The 14,905-nt window shown below is 40.5% G+C and overlaps 1 protein-coding gene across 25 annotated transcripts in view; it reads right to left on the reverse strand.

Annotated features, from left to right (window-relative positions):
* The window catches only part of MACF1 (microtubule actin crosslinking factor 1), a 339,001-nt gene that overhangs the window by 35,733 nt on the left and 288,363 nt on the right, over window positions 1-14,905 (reverse strand). For 19 of the 25 annotated variants that reach the window (XM_043878610.1, XM_043878618.1, XM_043878621.1 and 16 more), the window contains 17 exons: window positions 14,004-14,163; window positions 13,321-13,647; window positions 11,896-11,980; window positions 11,161-11,402; window positions 10,291-10,497; window positions 8,824-8,943; window positions 8,278-8,385; window positions 6,955-7,173; window positions 5,735-5,938; window positions 5,010-5,018; window positions 3,847-4,078; window positions 3,024-3,250; window positions 1,822-1,944; window positions 1,623-1,724; window positions 899-1,000; window positions 345-518; window positions 97-252 (listed from right to left, as the gene is read on the reverse strand). In XM_043878610.1, the coding sequence (XP_043734545.1) occupies window positions 97-252; window positions 345-518; window positions 899-1,000; window positions 1,623-1,724; window positions 1,822-1,944; window positions 3,024-3,250; window positions 3,847-4,078; window positions 5,010-5,018; window positions 5,735-5,938; window positions 6,955-7,173; window positions 8,278-8,385; window positions 8,824-8,943; window positions 10,291-10,497; window positions 11,161-11,402; window positions 11,896-11,980; window positions 13,321-13,647; window positions 14,004-14,163 (2,797 nt within the window). The remainder of the gene's footprint in view (window positions 1-96; window positions 253-344; window positions 519-898; window positions 1,001-1,622; window positions 1,725-1,821; window positions 1,945-3,023; window positions 3,251-3,846; window positions 4,079-5,009; window positions 5,019-5,734; window positions 5,939-6,954; window positions 7,174-8,277; window positions 8,386-8,823; window positions 8,944-10,290; window positions 10,498-11,160; window positions 11,403-11,895; window positions 11,981-13,320; window positions 13,648-14,003; window positions 14,164-14,905) is intronic. The other 6 variants (XM_043878625.1, XM_043878609.1, XM_043878622.1 and 3 more) reach the window with 1 other exon arrangement.

Here is a 14,905-nt window from a genome sequence, read left to right on the forward strand (position 1 = left end):
TGGCTCTCTAAGGTACAACACAATACCAAAAAGCTTCTGGTGGCAGTACATGATCTCAAACCAATAGGCTTGGAGATAAAAAACGACAATACTCACATGGTGCTTTGCGAGCTCAACTTCAATGACTTTTGGGTCTCCACTTACTGGTCTCTGAGCATCCAGCAACTCTTCAGTGTGAGTCAGCCAGCTCATTAGTTCCTCTAAGGCATGCTGGAACTGGCCAAGGGCCAAGAGAGCACCTTCCAGCTTATGCTACTCAGAAAACGATACGAAGGGAACGTTTGTTAGGAAATCAGAAGACAGCAGACAGTAGTCCACTTGATGTACTCTGCCATTTGCCTTACCTGTCTGTGAGCAATTTTCTCACCCAGGTTCTCCCAGAGGTGTTTGAGTTCTGTCAGGGGTTCTCGGATAATATCTCTGTCCGTTTCATCAGTAGCTTTCTTTAACATTAATTCACCCTGGTGATTGAGCTTCTCCATCTCAATTTGCTGTTGGTAAACTTCCACTTTGAACTCCTACCAAAGATATACTAAATGTTAACAACACAACAAGTGTTTAAAAGCTAAAATGGGACTTCTCTGGTAGCCGGGTCTGCCTGCCAGTGCAGGGGACATGTGTTTGATCCCTGATGTGAGAAGATTCCACATGCTACAGGGCAGGTAAGCCTGTGCACCGCTAACAACTGAAGTCTGCGCTCCGCAACGAGAAGCCACAATGAGAAGCTGCGCACTGCAACTAGAGAGTAGCCAGCCCCCACTCGCCGCAACTGGAGAAAGACGGCACACAGCAACCAAGACTGTGCACAGCCAAAAGACAGAACAACCCGCCCCCAGACAACACAAACAAAACCTAAAATGAAGCAATCCTCCTTCGAAACCCGTTCCCATGTACAAACCTTCATTTCATTTAACTGATCTTTAACAGTGTTGAGGTCAGTCCCGACAGGGGGCATTGTGCAGAGTTTGATCACAGTGTTATCTAGCCAGTCGAACATAGCCTAAAATTAAAAAAAAAAAAAATACAAATAAGCAGTCAAAAACCAAAATATGAGAAGTCACGAGACAATTAGCATGATCTCTGCTAAACAGAGTTAAATCAAAGTACCTCGTGCTGTTTGTGCTCTGAAGTTGGGGAAAGAGATAAGAGATAATGATCTTTACTTCAGTAATACAGAGACTTAAGAATGAAGCCAATATGACTGGAATAATGTCCAAAATAAACTACAATCTGGAAAAACTAAATATGAAAAAAACAAAACAAAACACTTCTCATAGCCAGCTAGCAAGCCCATGATGTGCCAAAGCTATTGTGCCAAGCTGTGCTTCAAGATAACCTGGGTTTGGAATTTCTAACAAGCAATGACTTTGACAGCAAGGCCAGCTTCACTCTATAGCCTCCATGAGGATAAATTATATGACAAGTAGGCAAAGAAAAACATGGTAAGAAGTCTACACTTCTGATGTCAGAACTTTCCTCATTAGAAGCGGAAAACTGGCTGGAAATACAGGATGAGCACCGACGGTTTGAGAATGCTGCAGTCCCGTGAAGGTGACCCACTCGTGATGGACAGGGAAACCATGGCACCTGTGTTTCCATGGTGGTCGCGCTTGGCCTCTCACCTGAAGAGTGTCCTGGTACTGCACAGCGGCTTGCATGGCATCTTCAAGCTTTTCCAGCCTCTCTCTCCATGTTCTGTTTAAGTTCTCCCAGGCATTGTTCATCTAGGGGAAAAACAGTCCATCAGATTCCCCAGTCCACCCCACTCTTGGTGTGAGTCCACTCATGTTCCATCTGAAGCCCTTGTCCACTTCTCCACACCTCATCAATGCTCTTCTTCACTTCCGGCTTCTCAGTTTCTCCGCAGGCAAAAATCAAATCTGCTCCAAGGATTCGAATAAACTCCAATTCCTCATGCAGACCATCTGTCTCTTCCTTAATAGTCTATATGAAAATTAACAGAACATAAGCCAAAACAGAAAGAGGAACAGAACTTTCCAAACTTTGCAAATGTAATTTATACCCCATCAAGAGCAGATGCTGAACAGAATGATCAATTTCATTAAAGTCTTTCAGTGTTCTCAACATTTCACTCATCTAAATAGTGGAGCTTCACAGTCTGGTTATTTTTCTAATACATACATCAAATACATTTTTAAATATTAACATTAAATATAGAAAATATTTTTATTATATAGGTGCAATGAGCTTCAATAATTTTAGCAAAGGTCTGCAGAGATTATCATCTATAACAGAAGTCTATAACAGAGAAGTAAATCAACAAGGATGAAATAAAAGTGTAAGTCACAAATTTAAGAGCTGGGAGATGAGCAAAACAGGAATACTAGACTATATAGTCCTGAAGAAAGTCAGTTCTGTGCCAGATTCCAAATATTGGTTCATGGATTGTCAATGACAGAGGTAAGGAGGTGGAAAACGGACAACATAAAAGACAGACATAAGCGAAAGAATGCAGAATATCAAGACTATCTTGGCTTGTCCTAAATGGACAAAATGAGGTGAGAAATGCATTTAATAAAAACTAGGCTCCACCCAAATACTAAACAAAGGTATGTCAAAGTGTGGATGATAAGTCCAGAGTTTATTTTCTTTTCTACTTTCTATTTTTCTACAATTAATCGAGAAATAAGGTACACCAAAGTGAGGACTAAATTCAGAAATGAAAGCAAACCTGGATTTTTAAAGCACGTACTAATAATTTGAATTGTTAAGTTTAAAACTGATGACAGAGCTACTTTTGTGTGACGGATCTGCTCTGTATCACAACTGGTGATTGCATGTACCTACACAAGTGGTAAAACCTGTACATTAAAAAAAGAAAGAAATTTACTGTAATGAGGTCCGCCCCCACCCCCCCACCCCCCGCCAAGGTATAAAGGCATACTATTAAATTTAAAAAAAAGAAAAAAACAAAAACAACTTTTAAGGCACTCAGCCTGGCTAAGTAGCTAACACAACATACTTGGATAAAGTGCTTTCTGGAAGAGGTTTTGTTTTCTTACCTCGGCAGCTTCAACCTGTTGCTTGATGATGGATGGGTCAATGCCAGGGCTTTCCAAGTCATGTACGATGTCCTGGGTATCTTTGATGGTGGTGAGGAGGGCTGCCATGTCATACCAGAACTTCTCTGCTAGCTCAAGGACATCAAGGAATTTAATTTCTCGCTCTTCCGCCCGAGCTTTGATGTCCTCCCAGAAGAATACCATCTGATCCAATTTGTCCTGGATTTCTGAGAGGGTACAGGAGAGTGAAATAGACTTCTCTAAGGACTGAAATCAATATTATATCTAATCCTCATATTTTCACTGAAATTATACTTTAAAAGGCTCTAAAAAGGTATTACTGAAAGAGAGTTTTCTATCTTAGCTTTATTATTTCCATATTCTCATTTTCCACTTGTGTTGGCCTCCCACATAAAGAGATCACAGAGGTAATGTGGAAATGAGTTATCTGTTATAAAAGTATTGCTAAGACGCGTATAAAGGGGCTTGGATAAAAACTCTATTTCTGGTATTCTGTGTGAAGCCTGCTATGTTTCCCATGGAAATTGTATAAAAGGTAGTTATGTTCTTCCCACTGTTGGTATAGCAGTTTCCTCATATTAAGGGGGTAAAGGAGCATTTGTTTCCTGGCCTGGGAATCTAACTACCAATTGTGATCTTGTTTCAAAGGAGAGATGTGTTCTGAATTCTAAATGATTCGTACAATACTCATTACTTGGGTACTGCCTTTGCATTCAATGAAATACATCCAGTGGGATGCTGGAGGTAATCACAGCCTAGAATTTAAGATTTTTTTAACAAAATTATTAGATTAATCAAACACCTTTTGCAGCCAGATCCTTGTCAGCTCCTTGAGATCGCCCAATGAGTTCTTCTCCACGGCGCTTCAGGGCCTCGAAGGATGGCTGCAGTTTTTCCAGCTCCACGGTGGCGCTCTTGTTGTCGCTGATGCACTCTCTGATCTTGTCCACTTCGGCAGGAATCAGCGGTGGCATTCGCAGGCGAGAGGAAAGGTTCTCCAGAGTTTCCAACATGGGCTCAATTTTATCATGGAACTAAACAAATATTGGACCATTAGCCATCACAGCAGGACTGCATCACACTTCTGGGGTAAACGTTAGGGATTAAGGCCAGTGTATAAATTCACTCCTGTTTAGGATAAAACCCGGACTAGCCCTAGGACTGTCAAGTGTTGGCTGTGGCTAAGAAACTATTTTGGGTACAGCACACTAGAGCTGGACCATCAGAAAAGTATTTGATGACTCAAAAAGCTATTACTTAATATACCAAAAATCAACTCACATTGTTAATGGTGCTGCAGTAGTTTCCCTGTTCCAACTAACATGATGAAAAAGGGACAAGACTATGAAACCAGTGAGAGTCAGTGTGTCAACACCTCAGATGACAGCTGCATGCAACAGACTAGACCAACAAGTTAGATGCCCTCCACCAACTGGGTAAATGGATGGGGAACTCAATATGCCACATGACTTGGAGTTTAAAAGTACCACGGCATGCAATTCAACAACCCACCAGATGTAACAGTGAGGAAGGAAAGTGTTGGCATGATGAAAGATAATTAGGGAAGGTCAAATCTAACCTTATTCCAAGAGAACAACTACTCTTTCCACTTTTCTACATATTTTATAACCTATCTATAACTGTAAAATTTTGATTTATAATATGAAGCAGAGAGGGGAGAAAAGGGAGCAAAACAGGTAAGCCTGTCCCCTAAAGCCAACTCTGGATTCACTAACTAGCATAAGGCTTACCAACTGTTAAATGTCCTAAAGGAAGTGCCACAGTAAACAAGATCCCTTCCCATCACTCCCTCACTTACAGGTTACGCCCCAAATGAAACTGGCACAATAGACTGCATTAAGAATATTTATACCACTAAAGTTTAGGCAAGTTTCCTTATAAATAACCCTCTCAATTCTCAGCTTCACAAGAACACCCTAATCCCAATGGGGGTGGGTACCTTACCTCTGTAATCTGTAATGGTGGGCGCAGTCAACACAACAATGAAATGTGACGATGTGGGGAAGACAGGAGCAGGCAGCAACAACACAAAGTAACACATTCCACAATGTGAGTGAGAGATGGGACGGAAGGTGGGGGGGAGAAACTTGAGTAAGTACAAATATTAACCAAGAATATTGACTAAACATAGGAATAAATTACCCAGACATAACAGTAATATATTAGTTGAAAAGTATGTAGTTACATGCTTTAAACTCCACTGCTGGTGGTTTTTTCTCCTTGGCTCTATCTTCTCCCTAGTCAAGTATCTTTCTCTGAACGAGGAGCAAGTTGGTGGCCTCTTGAGTAGGAAAACAAATGTGCTACCTACATCTTGAAAGCAACAGGCCCAATAACAATCTGACTTCCCTTGAGGCATTCGTTGCTTCAAGATGATTTTACCCAAAATCACTTCTGTTAAAGGATCACCACGATATCCAGTTTTCAAGAAAACCATACAGACAAATGATATACCAGCCAAGATGCATTTCACCCTCCTCCTAGTTGTCAGTATAACCAATGCTTCCTGGAATTAAAATGCAAACGGGCAAAGGCTCCCAGTCTCTTGATAATGTATCACCAGCATACATGGTCTGGACATTCCTGGGCATAGGGACATACTGATACAGAGCCTCCTGCTCAGACTAAAGGACAGCTGAAGGTCATATGAGTTTAAGACACAGACATACCTGAGCCGACTGGGAAATGGCCTCGTCCAGAGCCAGGGCCCGCTGCCGCACCTCTTCTTTTATTTGGGCATATGTGTTTTCTGCTTTCTGGTATTTTTCTTCCACCATTTCCCCCTCTTCAGGGTTTAGCTCCTTTAGTTGAGGGCCTATCTTTAGCAGTTTATCAATATGAGGTTTGTGTTCAGCAATGGATTCCCTCAGTTGCTATGTAAAAAAAATATGGATTAAAATAAAATGAGTCTTTTTACACCAGTTTGTTTAAATACTGTGATCAGAGCTCATACCAACGGCACAAACTGAGGGGAACTAACTAAACTAAACTAACTAAACTAAACTAAACTAAGTTGCTAAAATCCAGCAAGTCCCAACATCTCACCATTTATGGAGGGGGTGAAAATCTAAAGGCTTAGGGCACTGACTCTAATTCCCTTGATTTTTTAAAAGCCAGTTCAGATATTCCGCCACCCAAGAAGCTTCCCAGACATATCCTCCTTCACTCTTGCCCTCAAAACAAAAGTATCCCACTGCCTTCTGCACTCATAAGTACTTCTCTGTATCCACTGCAGTCTCAATGGTTTCATGTCCGTCTCCCTGTGCAGACTGGGAGACACCAAGCAGGACAAACTACAAACAATATTTCTGGCGATCCAGCTGCTCCTTGACTCTACGGCTGGCTACTTCCAGTTTAATCTCCCTGCTAGAGGAATACAGAGATAGGAGTAGGCACAAGCCATATACAAGTAAAACAGACATCAAAAAACCATCTTTGATGGTAAGACCATCAGCTAAAGTGTCTACAAATTTTCCTTTCATCTTAAGTCTCTGCAGCAAATTGCTTTCTGACATTCCTGAGTTGGGGCTCTCACTCCAGCTGGGGCCTAACCACAAGGAAAAGGCCACCCAGCCACACCCAAATCTGAGAACACTTTGCTGTTGCTGGAAAGATTTTAAGTTCTCTTAATTTTTATGTGATGCTTTGTTTACTCCTGTAATACCCACATTCCTGACATCTCCATAACCTCATTCTTTAACTGATTTACATTAAAGAACAAAGGAAATATTTCAGATATGTATCTTTACTGTGCAAAGAAATTCTACTGGGTTAATAATTAACTTCAAAACAGACTTACACTCGGTAGGTACTCATAAACAGGCTGTTTCTCAAATGGTGCAGCCCATCTCCAGTTGTGCAATTAAATAAAACTCGGCACGCTCCTTACCCTCATTTCCTCTTGCTGCTGCCTGAGCTGCTCATGGTCAATAGCCGGAGGAGGTAACTGTGCTACGAGTGCCCGAGTCTCCTCAATCCAGGGGCTGAGCTCCTCGTAAGTTTCCCAAAATTGGTTCACCAAGACCTGTGCCCGCTCTAGGCGTGCATAACGCTCTGAATTGAGCAGACTAATGGCTTCGTATTGCTGTATCAGAGACTCTGTCTTTTCCTATGGACAACAAAAAGAAGTGTAAGTATTATTACCATGATGAACCCTTCTTTAAATAAAAAATGTAAGTAGATATACACTAAAAAGTATAAAGGAATGTACACTAAAATGCTAAAAAAATCAATCTAGTTAAGATTACAAGTGACTTTTATATTCTTTATACTTAACTGAATTTTTAAATTTTCCTATCACACATATGCATTATTTCTATAATTTTTAAAACACGAAAGTAGCTTTGCCAACAGTAAAATAGCACAGCCACAACAGAGCAAAATTAACCCGTTAGTGAGTACCTTTTACAACTTTAGATGCAGCATTATTGCATTAGGTCAGTCTGACTGTATCAGGGGCTATGGTGGGTATTTGCTCATCAAGTTTCATGTCTTTTCTTCTCCGATAAACGTGTCTACAAACCTGCTACTTATACTTTACTTGTTTAGGATGAGTAGCTCAATTTATGAAGATTTCTGAGGAAATAGTAGTTACCCACACCCTTTATAAAAAAGGCTTCCTTTGTGACTCAGCTGGTAAAGAATCCACCTGTAATGCAGGAGACCTGGGTTCGATCCCTGGGTTGGGAAGATCCCCTGGAGAAGGGAAAGGCTACCCACTCCACTATTCTGGCCTGGAGAATTCCATGGACTCTTTAGTCCATGGGGTTGCAAAGAGTTGGACATGACTGAGCGACTTTCACTTTATAAAAAAAAAACAAAACTGGTGTACAAACAGATTCTGTTGGCCAATTCTTTTAGAAATAGTTAACTATTTTTTCAGAAGGATCTAAGGCAGGAATTAATATCTGGATCTGGTTCTGAAAAATCTATCTACCTGGAAAGAGAACTCATCACGGACTGAGCATGAGGAGCAACTCCTCTGTTACAAAGATCACGGATTTGCACTGCATTTCACATCATACAGTATGGCTGTCTAGACATCTGTGAACACAGGGTGAGGGGTCTGAATCCCCTAGGACATTACCTTGGACTTAAATATCACTATCAGTAATACAGGGAAAAAACCCTTCTTAAACTATCATTTCATAATTGTACTTCCAAATCACCATAAGCAAGATAACAATATGGTGAATAAATACATGTAGTTTACCTGTAGTACGGCTTTTTGCTCCTCCCCACATGTGCCAAAGATTTCACCACGATGACTGAAGAGTTCATCCATGGAATCTTTGTGTCGAATGATGTCAATGGAGAAAGCCTTTGAAAAGTGAACTATTGTTAAGTAACACAAGGATCCCGAGCCTGAGTTAGTGAAAAGTTAGACATACTCTATGAAAAATCCTTTGCTTTAATAAAGTCACACTAAAAATTGTTCTTAAGAAGTTTGACACTTTTGTCTATCCATCTATCTCCAATGCTTATCTTTCAGTAGCTTACAAAAATATCTTCCCCCCTGAAAAACCCATGTAGAAAATTGCTATTCTTTCCTGGATTAACAGATCTATTTCTCCCTTTTCACAAAGCAAAAAATCCCTTCTTCATCCTAACCAAATATTTATAATATTACGTCTCTATCCACCATCACGACTCTAAATCATTCTACTTGACTTGAGATAGCCAGAAACTCTGTGCTCGTCACTCCAAGTGACTGATGATTCTTCTAGCTCAGAACGAAGTGACTGTGCCAGTGACTTACCTTCTGCACCTGCAGCTGAGCTGTGGTCTGGTCCTGTTCCAGGCGAATTGGACCCAGGGCCATCAGCTTCCGTTTTGTTTCAGCAACCCAAGCTAGCTCTGCATCAGCAGCTTGCTCATACTGACAGACATATTGAAGAATGATGGACATATTATAGCCAGTGTCTTCCTTCTAAGAATTCTAACTTATTCAACACAGAAAGGCCTAGATTTTCAGTAATGCAGTTTACATCTCACAAAATAAAGCCCAAATTGGTGAGAACTTTATAAAAGTCACAAATTCAAGATGCAGACAATTTAACATTGATTATATTTCAACAAATATGAGTTGACCCTATTTCAACTTTCTTGGAAAGACATTACAGAACCCAGTCAATGGTCCCATAGCTAGAAATAACAATGGAAACTAAGACTCTTCAAAAGAAATACACTTTCTAATGAGAGTACTTTTATGAGGCTGTGCTCTCTTTCTGCCAATCTTTTTTCCTATCCACAGCAGTAGTCATATGTTTAACTACAAACTTAACATGGCAGCAGATGGCTGAGTCAAGTTAACTTGGAAGTACCCGCTTAGCTGAAGAAGTGTAAGATCCCAGAAGAACAGCAAACCTTTAAATGGAATGCAGTACACAATGACATGTCATACGCAATGACATCAACAACAAAAGAACATGTTCTATGTGACCATTGTTTAATAAGGGCCCCTCAACCTTTTACCTCTTATCAATATTGTCAAATTATACTAATATTTAAAGAAAAGTTCCCAAGTGTGATAAATCTCATACTGAAATATCTGGCCAAGATTTGGAGCCAAAACAAACTTCTGTGGGGTTCAGAAAGCATCTACTTATCACCATGAACCCAAGGGGTCACGTTATATTATTTTTTGTACCATGGCACATTAATGTGTGCCATTAATAGGTGCATATCCACCTACAAAGAAAAACAAATAACTTTTCCCAGAAAGCAGGAAGGAAAAATGATTGAGGGAAACACGACACCTGTGTTTACTGGGAGGGTTCTATTTTGGATGGCTCTGCTATTTTGGTTAGCATATTTGATAGTAATTATAGTTCTTGGTTCTGTCCCCTCTTCCATCTAATGCTGAAACAGTTGATTATGTCAAACTGAGACTGATGCATTTAGACCTTTTCGGTCTAGATATTATCTACCCCCATCACCATCTGCCTCTAAGCAGGGCATCAGCAAGGGAAGGGCCCACACACTCTCTTTTCCAAGTTCTTTTCTCCTCAAAGGGGTCATGTATCTTCAGTCAAACCTAGATCCACCCTCACATAACTTTACTGAACCACTTCCTACCACTGAGATAATTTGTTGCATCAGATTTAGCTTGATCTCATTTATTCCTATTCCTGAAACTGTATGTATGTGGGTCATAGTTTTGTACTTCCCATATATATATCCCTGCTGCCTAAAACATTAATGCAGGGGTGTTTTTAAAGATTACCTGTTGTGATCTCTGAATAGCAGCATCAATTTCATCCACCCTTTGTCCAACAGTGTCACTGACCAGTTTGTACTGCTCGTTGGCGTCGGACACAAGCTTATCCAGCCCTTCTCTGGCTCTCCAGGGCACCAGCTCTAAGAGAGCGCGGCTCACCTCATTCACTGTGTCCAACACCAGCCTGTGCTCCATGACCTCCTTCTTTAGTTCCTAAAGAGGGAAAAAAAGTTTTCAGGCCATCTCTTGCTAAATTAAGGACATTAGCAGCTGTGCTGGGTGGAAAATGCTCTCTCTACCACACATCCCAGCAGGGCTCTGACCTCCTTCCTTCACTTATTTTTTTCTTGTCTCAGATTTTTCAGTCACTCCACAGCCTGACTTTAGGCTCAGCTGCTTAGAACTGTCAGCAAGACTTTTCAGGCCAGGCTGTCTCTGGGTAACATGAATGGTGTTTCTTGTTTTTTTTCTCCTTACTTCAATAGAATGATAAAATAATGCTTTAATCATAGGCATTTATTTACTTCAACAAATGCACCGTATTTTTGTGCATCTAGAACTGCACAAGGTACTGCAAGAGAATCAGAGATGACTATGAGGTACTCTTTTAGAGAGTGAAGTATGACAGTAAGTCCTAAAATGTTCCATATGAAGCAAGCTTCATAGGGTGTTCAGATTCAATCTTTCTTCTTCTTCAGACCATGACAAGAGCTCTTATGTCAAAACTTATTTTCCACAAATAAACAGAAAACGAGGCAGACAGAAATTTTTGGTTTAGATTTCGGGTAAAGATGGTTGGTATAAAACTCAAGAATTTGAACTTCAGGATTCTAAGAGAGAAATTCTTTCCCTTTACAGTGTGGGATGTCAGCTCACCTTCTGTCTCTGCTGAAACCGGGGTATTTGTTCCCCTGTGGGGGACTGTCCTCCGCTGGCTGCCAGCTCCTCCTCTGCCTCCCTCAGCCACCCGGTCAGTTCCTCATATGTAGACTGGAACTTGGTGGCCAGCTGCCGGGCTTGCTCTAAGGTTCTGAGGGCCTTGGAGCTAGTGACTGTGATGTCTGCATAGCGAGTCTTTATGCCATCCAGCTTCTCTTGAATGAGCAATACCTCTTCACCTGTGGGAGACAGCACACAGTTTATTCATGTCTAATAGGCTACAAGGGAGCCCTTTTAACCTCTCTTTATTCAAGTCAGAGCTTAACTTTTATGGATACTCTCTCCCTATGGCAGTGATTTCACCTAGCGTCCCACACCAAGGGAAGTAGGAAAGAAACCTTCAATCAATAAAAGAAATGACTTCTGAGATTATTAGGATCTGAGTTTGACTGCAGGTTTTTCAAGACACTTTCAGCATCTTTCAGTAAATGCTGGTATTCAACATATTGGAGGGCAGGGAGAGTTTTCATCTATAACCAGATCTGAGACAATACAGTGTTTCAATAACAGATTTAGCAGGAAACAGGAACCCAAGTCCCACTGGCCTGGAAGCACGTGGTAATACAATCAGTGAGTACTAAGCTCCTCCTATCTACAAAGAGAAGTGGCTAGTGCAGGGTGTTGATTAATGTCTGTATGACCAGGCGCTAAGAGATGCACTTTTCAAAGTACCTGTGGTTTGTTTTAGAAGAGCCTGACCGTTTTTAATAGCTTGATCTACATTCTTCTTTCTATTAACAATTTCTTCATTTAAAGCCTGAAAGGAAAGAACACCATTAATCCTAAAACTATGACACAACAAAGTGGAAGAAATGCGAGCCCCTTAAGAGACCAAATTTAAAGTAGAGACGAATATCAGTTTAAATATGAGATATTTGATTCCTTCGTTTTCTCTTTGGTTACCCCTTTAATTACTCAATGGAGAAGGAAATGGCAACCCACTCCAGTACTCTTGCCTGGAGAATCCCATGGACGGAGGAGCCTGGTGGGCTACAGTCCATGGGGTCGCAAAGAGTCAGACATGACTGAGCGGCCTCACTTTCACTTAGTTACCCAAAACAATGAAATCAGATACTTATAGGCAAGTTTTCTTTTGATGAGAAGAGATTTAGGACTTAATCCGCTTTACTAACCTATTGGTACCAAACCTGAACCCAAGAAAGGTAGAAGCAGAATTCATCAAAAATGTCTAATATGTCCAAAACAAAGGATAAGGCATAAAGTTCAAGAAAAGAAAATCAGCAAGAACAGGCCAACTTAAATCAGAATCCTAGTTAAAGACTCTCAGTATCTGAAGTCAATGAAGTAGAAGAATCTAAGATTATTATTAATAAAACAAACAAACAAAATCGCTTTGCTGATTTTACCATTTCCAAAGAAATTCCCTAAAAATAAAACAAAAAGGGCAAATTGTTGTTTCTACTAAGATGACCCAGAATCCCTGTACTTCGAGCACACAAATTCTAGAAACATTTAAAAGTTACCACTATATGATCAAACCCTGAGCACTGTTAAGTAATCTGGTTTTCTTAAAGTTTGGGCATCCCTGGTAGCTCAGATGGTAAAGAATCTGCCTGCAATGCAGGAGACCTGGGTTTGATCCCTGGGTAAGGAAGATCCCTTGGAGGAGGAAATGGCAACCCACTCTAGTATTCTTGTCTGGAGAAGTCTATCAACAGAGGAGTCTGGCAGGCTACAGTCCATGGGGTTGCAGAGGGTTGGACATGACTGAGCGACTAACACTTTGTTAAAGTACATACTCCTCTGCATAATTGCTCAAGTGGTAGCTGAATGATACATTCCCGAGTGGTGTAAAACATGAATTGGAATTGAGATGGCCCCTGATTACACTCTGGATCACCTTCTAGAATTAATGATCCGGTTTGTTAAGTGTAAGTATTTCCATGGACTCATCAAAAAATAGGTTAGTCCTTAGCAACAAGTCTGTAACTAAGCACTTGTGTATAAAATAAACTTAAAATGTTTGGAATTAAAAAAAAAGGGGGGGAGCGAGCGAGAGAGAAATGAAGACAAACATGAATTAAAATGACAAAATAACTTAGTAACATAACCAATAAGAATGGAAAGTATGAATACCAGGTGGTCAGCATGCTGCTTCTCCAGGACATCCTGTCTGTAATCCTTTACGAACACTGAACTGAGCTTGTCCTCAACCTCGGCCAGCCAGTTGAGCACCTCCACCTCATCCTCCCCGAAGAGCCTAGCATTAGACAGTGCTTGTTCAAGCAGGGCTGCTTTCCGACAGCACCGGTCTTGAATCTCACTGAATCGGGCCTGCAACGAGTCTAGCCTTTCTGACAGCACACCCTGCTCTGCGGGACTTGTCAGGGAGGAGAGGGACTGCCCAACTGTGACTGCCTGGTGCACATCTGTTGCATGGCTTTCTATTTCTTCCTCCAGAGCCTGGAAATCCAGATGGAAAAAATGAATAACAGAAACAAAATAAATGAAAAGTAAACATGAGACAATGAATCACAAATGATATAATAAATTAAATAATAATATATAAGTTTACCTACAGAAGGGTAAAAATAACATAAAAACAGAGAACAAAAAGCTGTTTTTTCTGATGGCAGCCTCTAAGTCCATTTCTATTTTTACTTGAAGAATGTGACTAGTCCAATTAATAACTGGACCATATTTTAAATTAAACTTATTAAAAAAAACTCCACAAAATACATCTTTTAGAAAGCTGCAGGAAGTTTTCTAGGATTTCTGATTCCAGTTTTGTGTTTTCATTTACTGTGACTAATTCCTACCTTGTGCCGAATGATCTGCTGCTGTATTTTAGCAGTCTGGGTGCCAACAGGTTCTGAGTTGGCGAGCTTTTTCTCTGTCACAGATAAGAAGTCAGAAATAGGCTCAGCTGTCTCATGGAATTGTTTGGCCAGAACCAGGATATCTTCCAGCTGTTTCTGCCTACACGAATATATAGAACAAGCTGCTCAGGCAAAAAGTCACATTAAAACTGTTAACAGTACTATATTCAGTAAAAGACCGATCTTAACCAGGCACATTTGAAATATCAATAGCAAACAGGACACCTTGCTGTTTTAAAGGCTTTCACAAGCAGTACCTTATTTAGGTTCTGTCATGACCTTGTACGGCAGGCCAACATTATGCCACTATTATAAAAGAGAAAACCAAGCCTGAAGGCTTTAAGAAAGATCCGTCCAGATTGTCCACAGGGTAGCAATGGTACAGTGAGAATTAGAATCAGACCTTCTACTACTCTTTCTCCTATGGGATGGAGCATGTGTATCCCCTGTACATGTGACCAAAATAATGTTTAAAGGAGTAAGAAATCCATCAGTCTTCATTTCTCTTTTCCCTGTCATGGTTATCTTCACTTAAGATGAAGAGAAAAGGCAGTATTTGAAGAGCACAAGTAGATCAAGCTATGAACAAGAACTTTCTTCCTGTCGCCCCCAAATCAGTCAAGCTTCTAGTAATTTCAAGACTCAGAGCATAACTTTGAATTCTGATTTAAGACAAAAAAATAACCTCAAACTAGATGAATTTGTTAAAGGAAATGGCAGCCAAAAGAACTATGTACTTTATAACTGGAATCTTGAATCTGGAATCTTAAACCTTATTTAACATAACAGCCACACTAAGTGTGGACTTCAAATACCCTGTAGATTAAAATCAGCCAATTACA

Source organism: Cervus elaphus, chromosome 20 (genome assembly GCF_910594005.1).
Source record: "Cervus elaphus chromosome 20, mCerEla1.1, whole genome shotgun sequence".
Taxonomy (NCBI): Eukaryota; Metazoa; Chordata; class Mammalia; order Artiodactyla; family Cervidae; genus Cervus; species Cervus elaphus.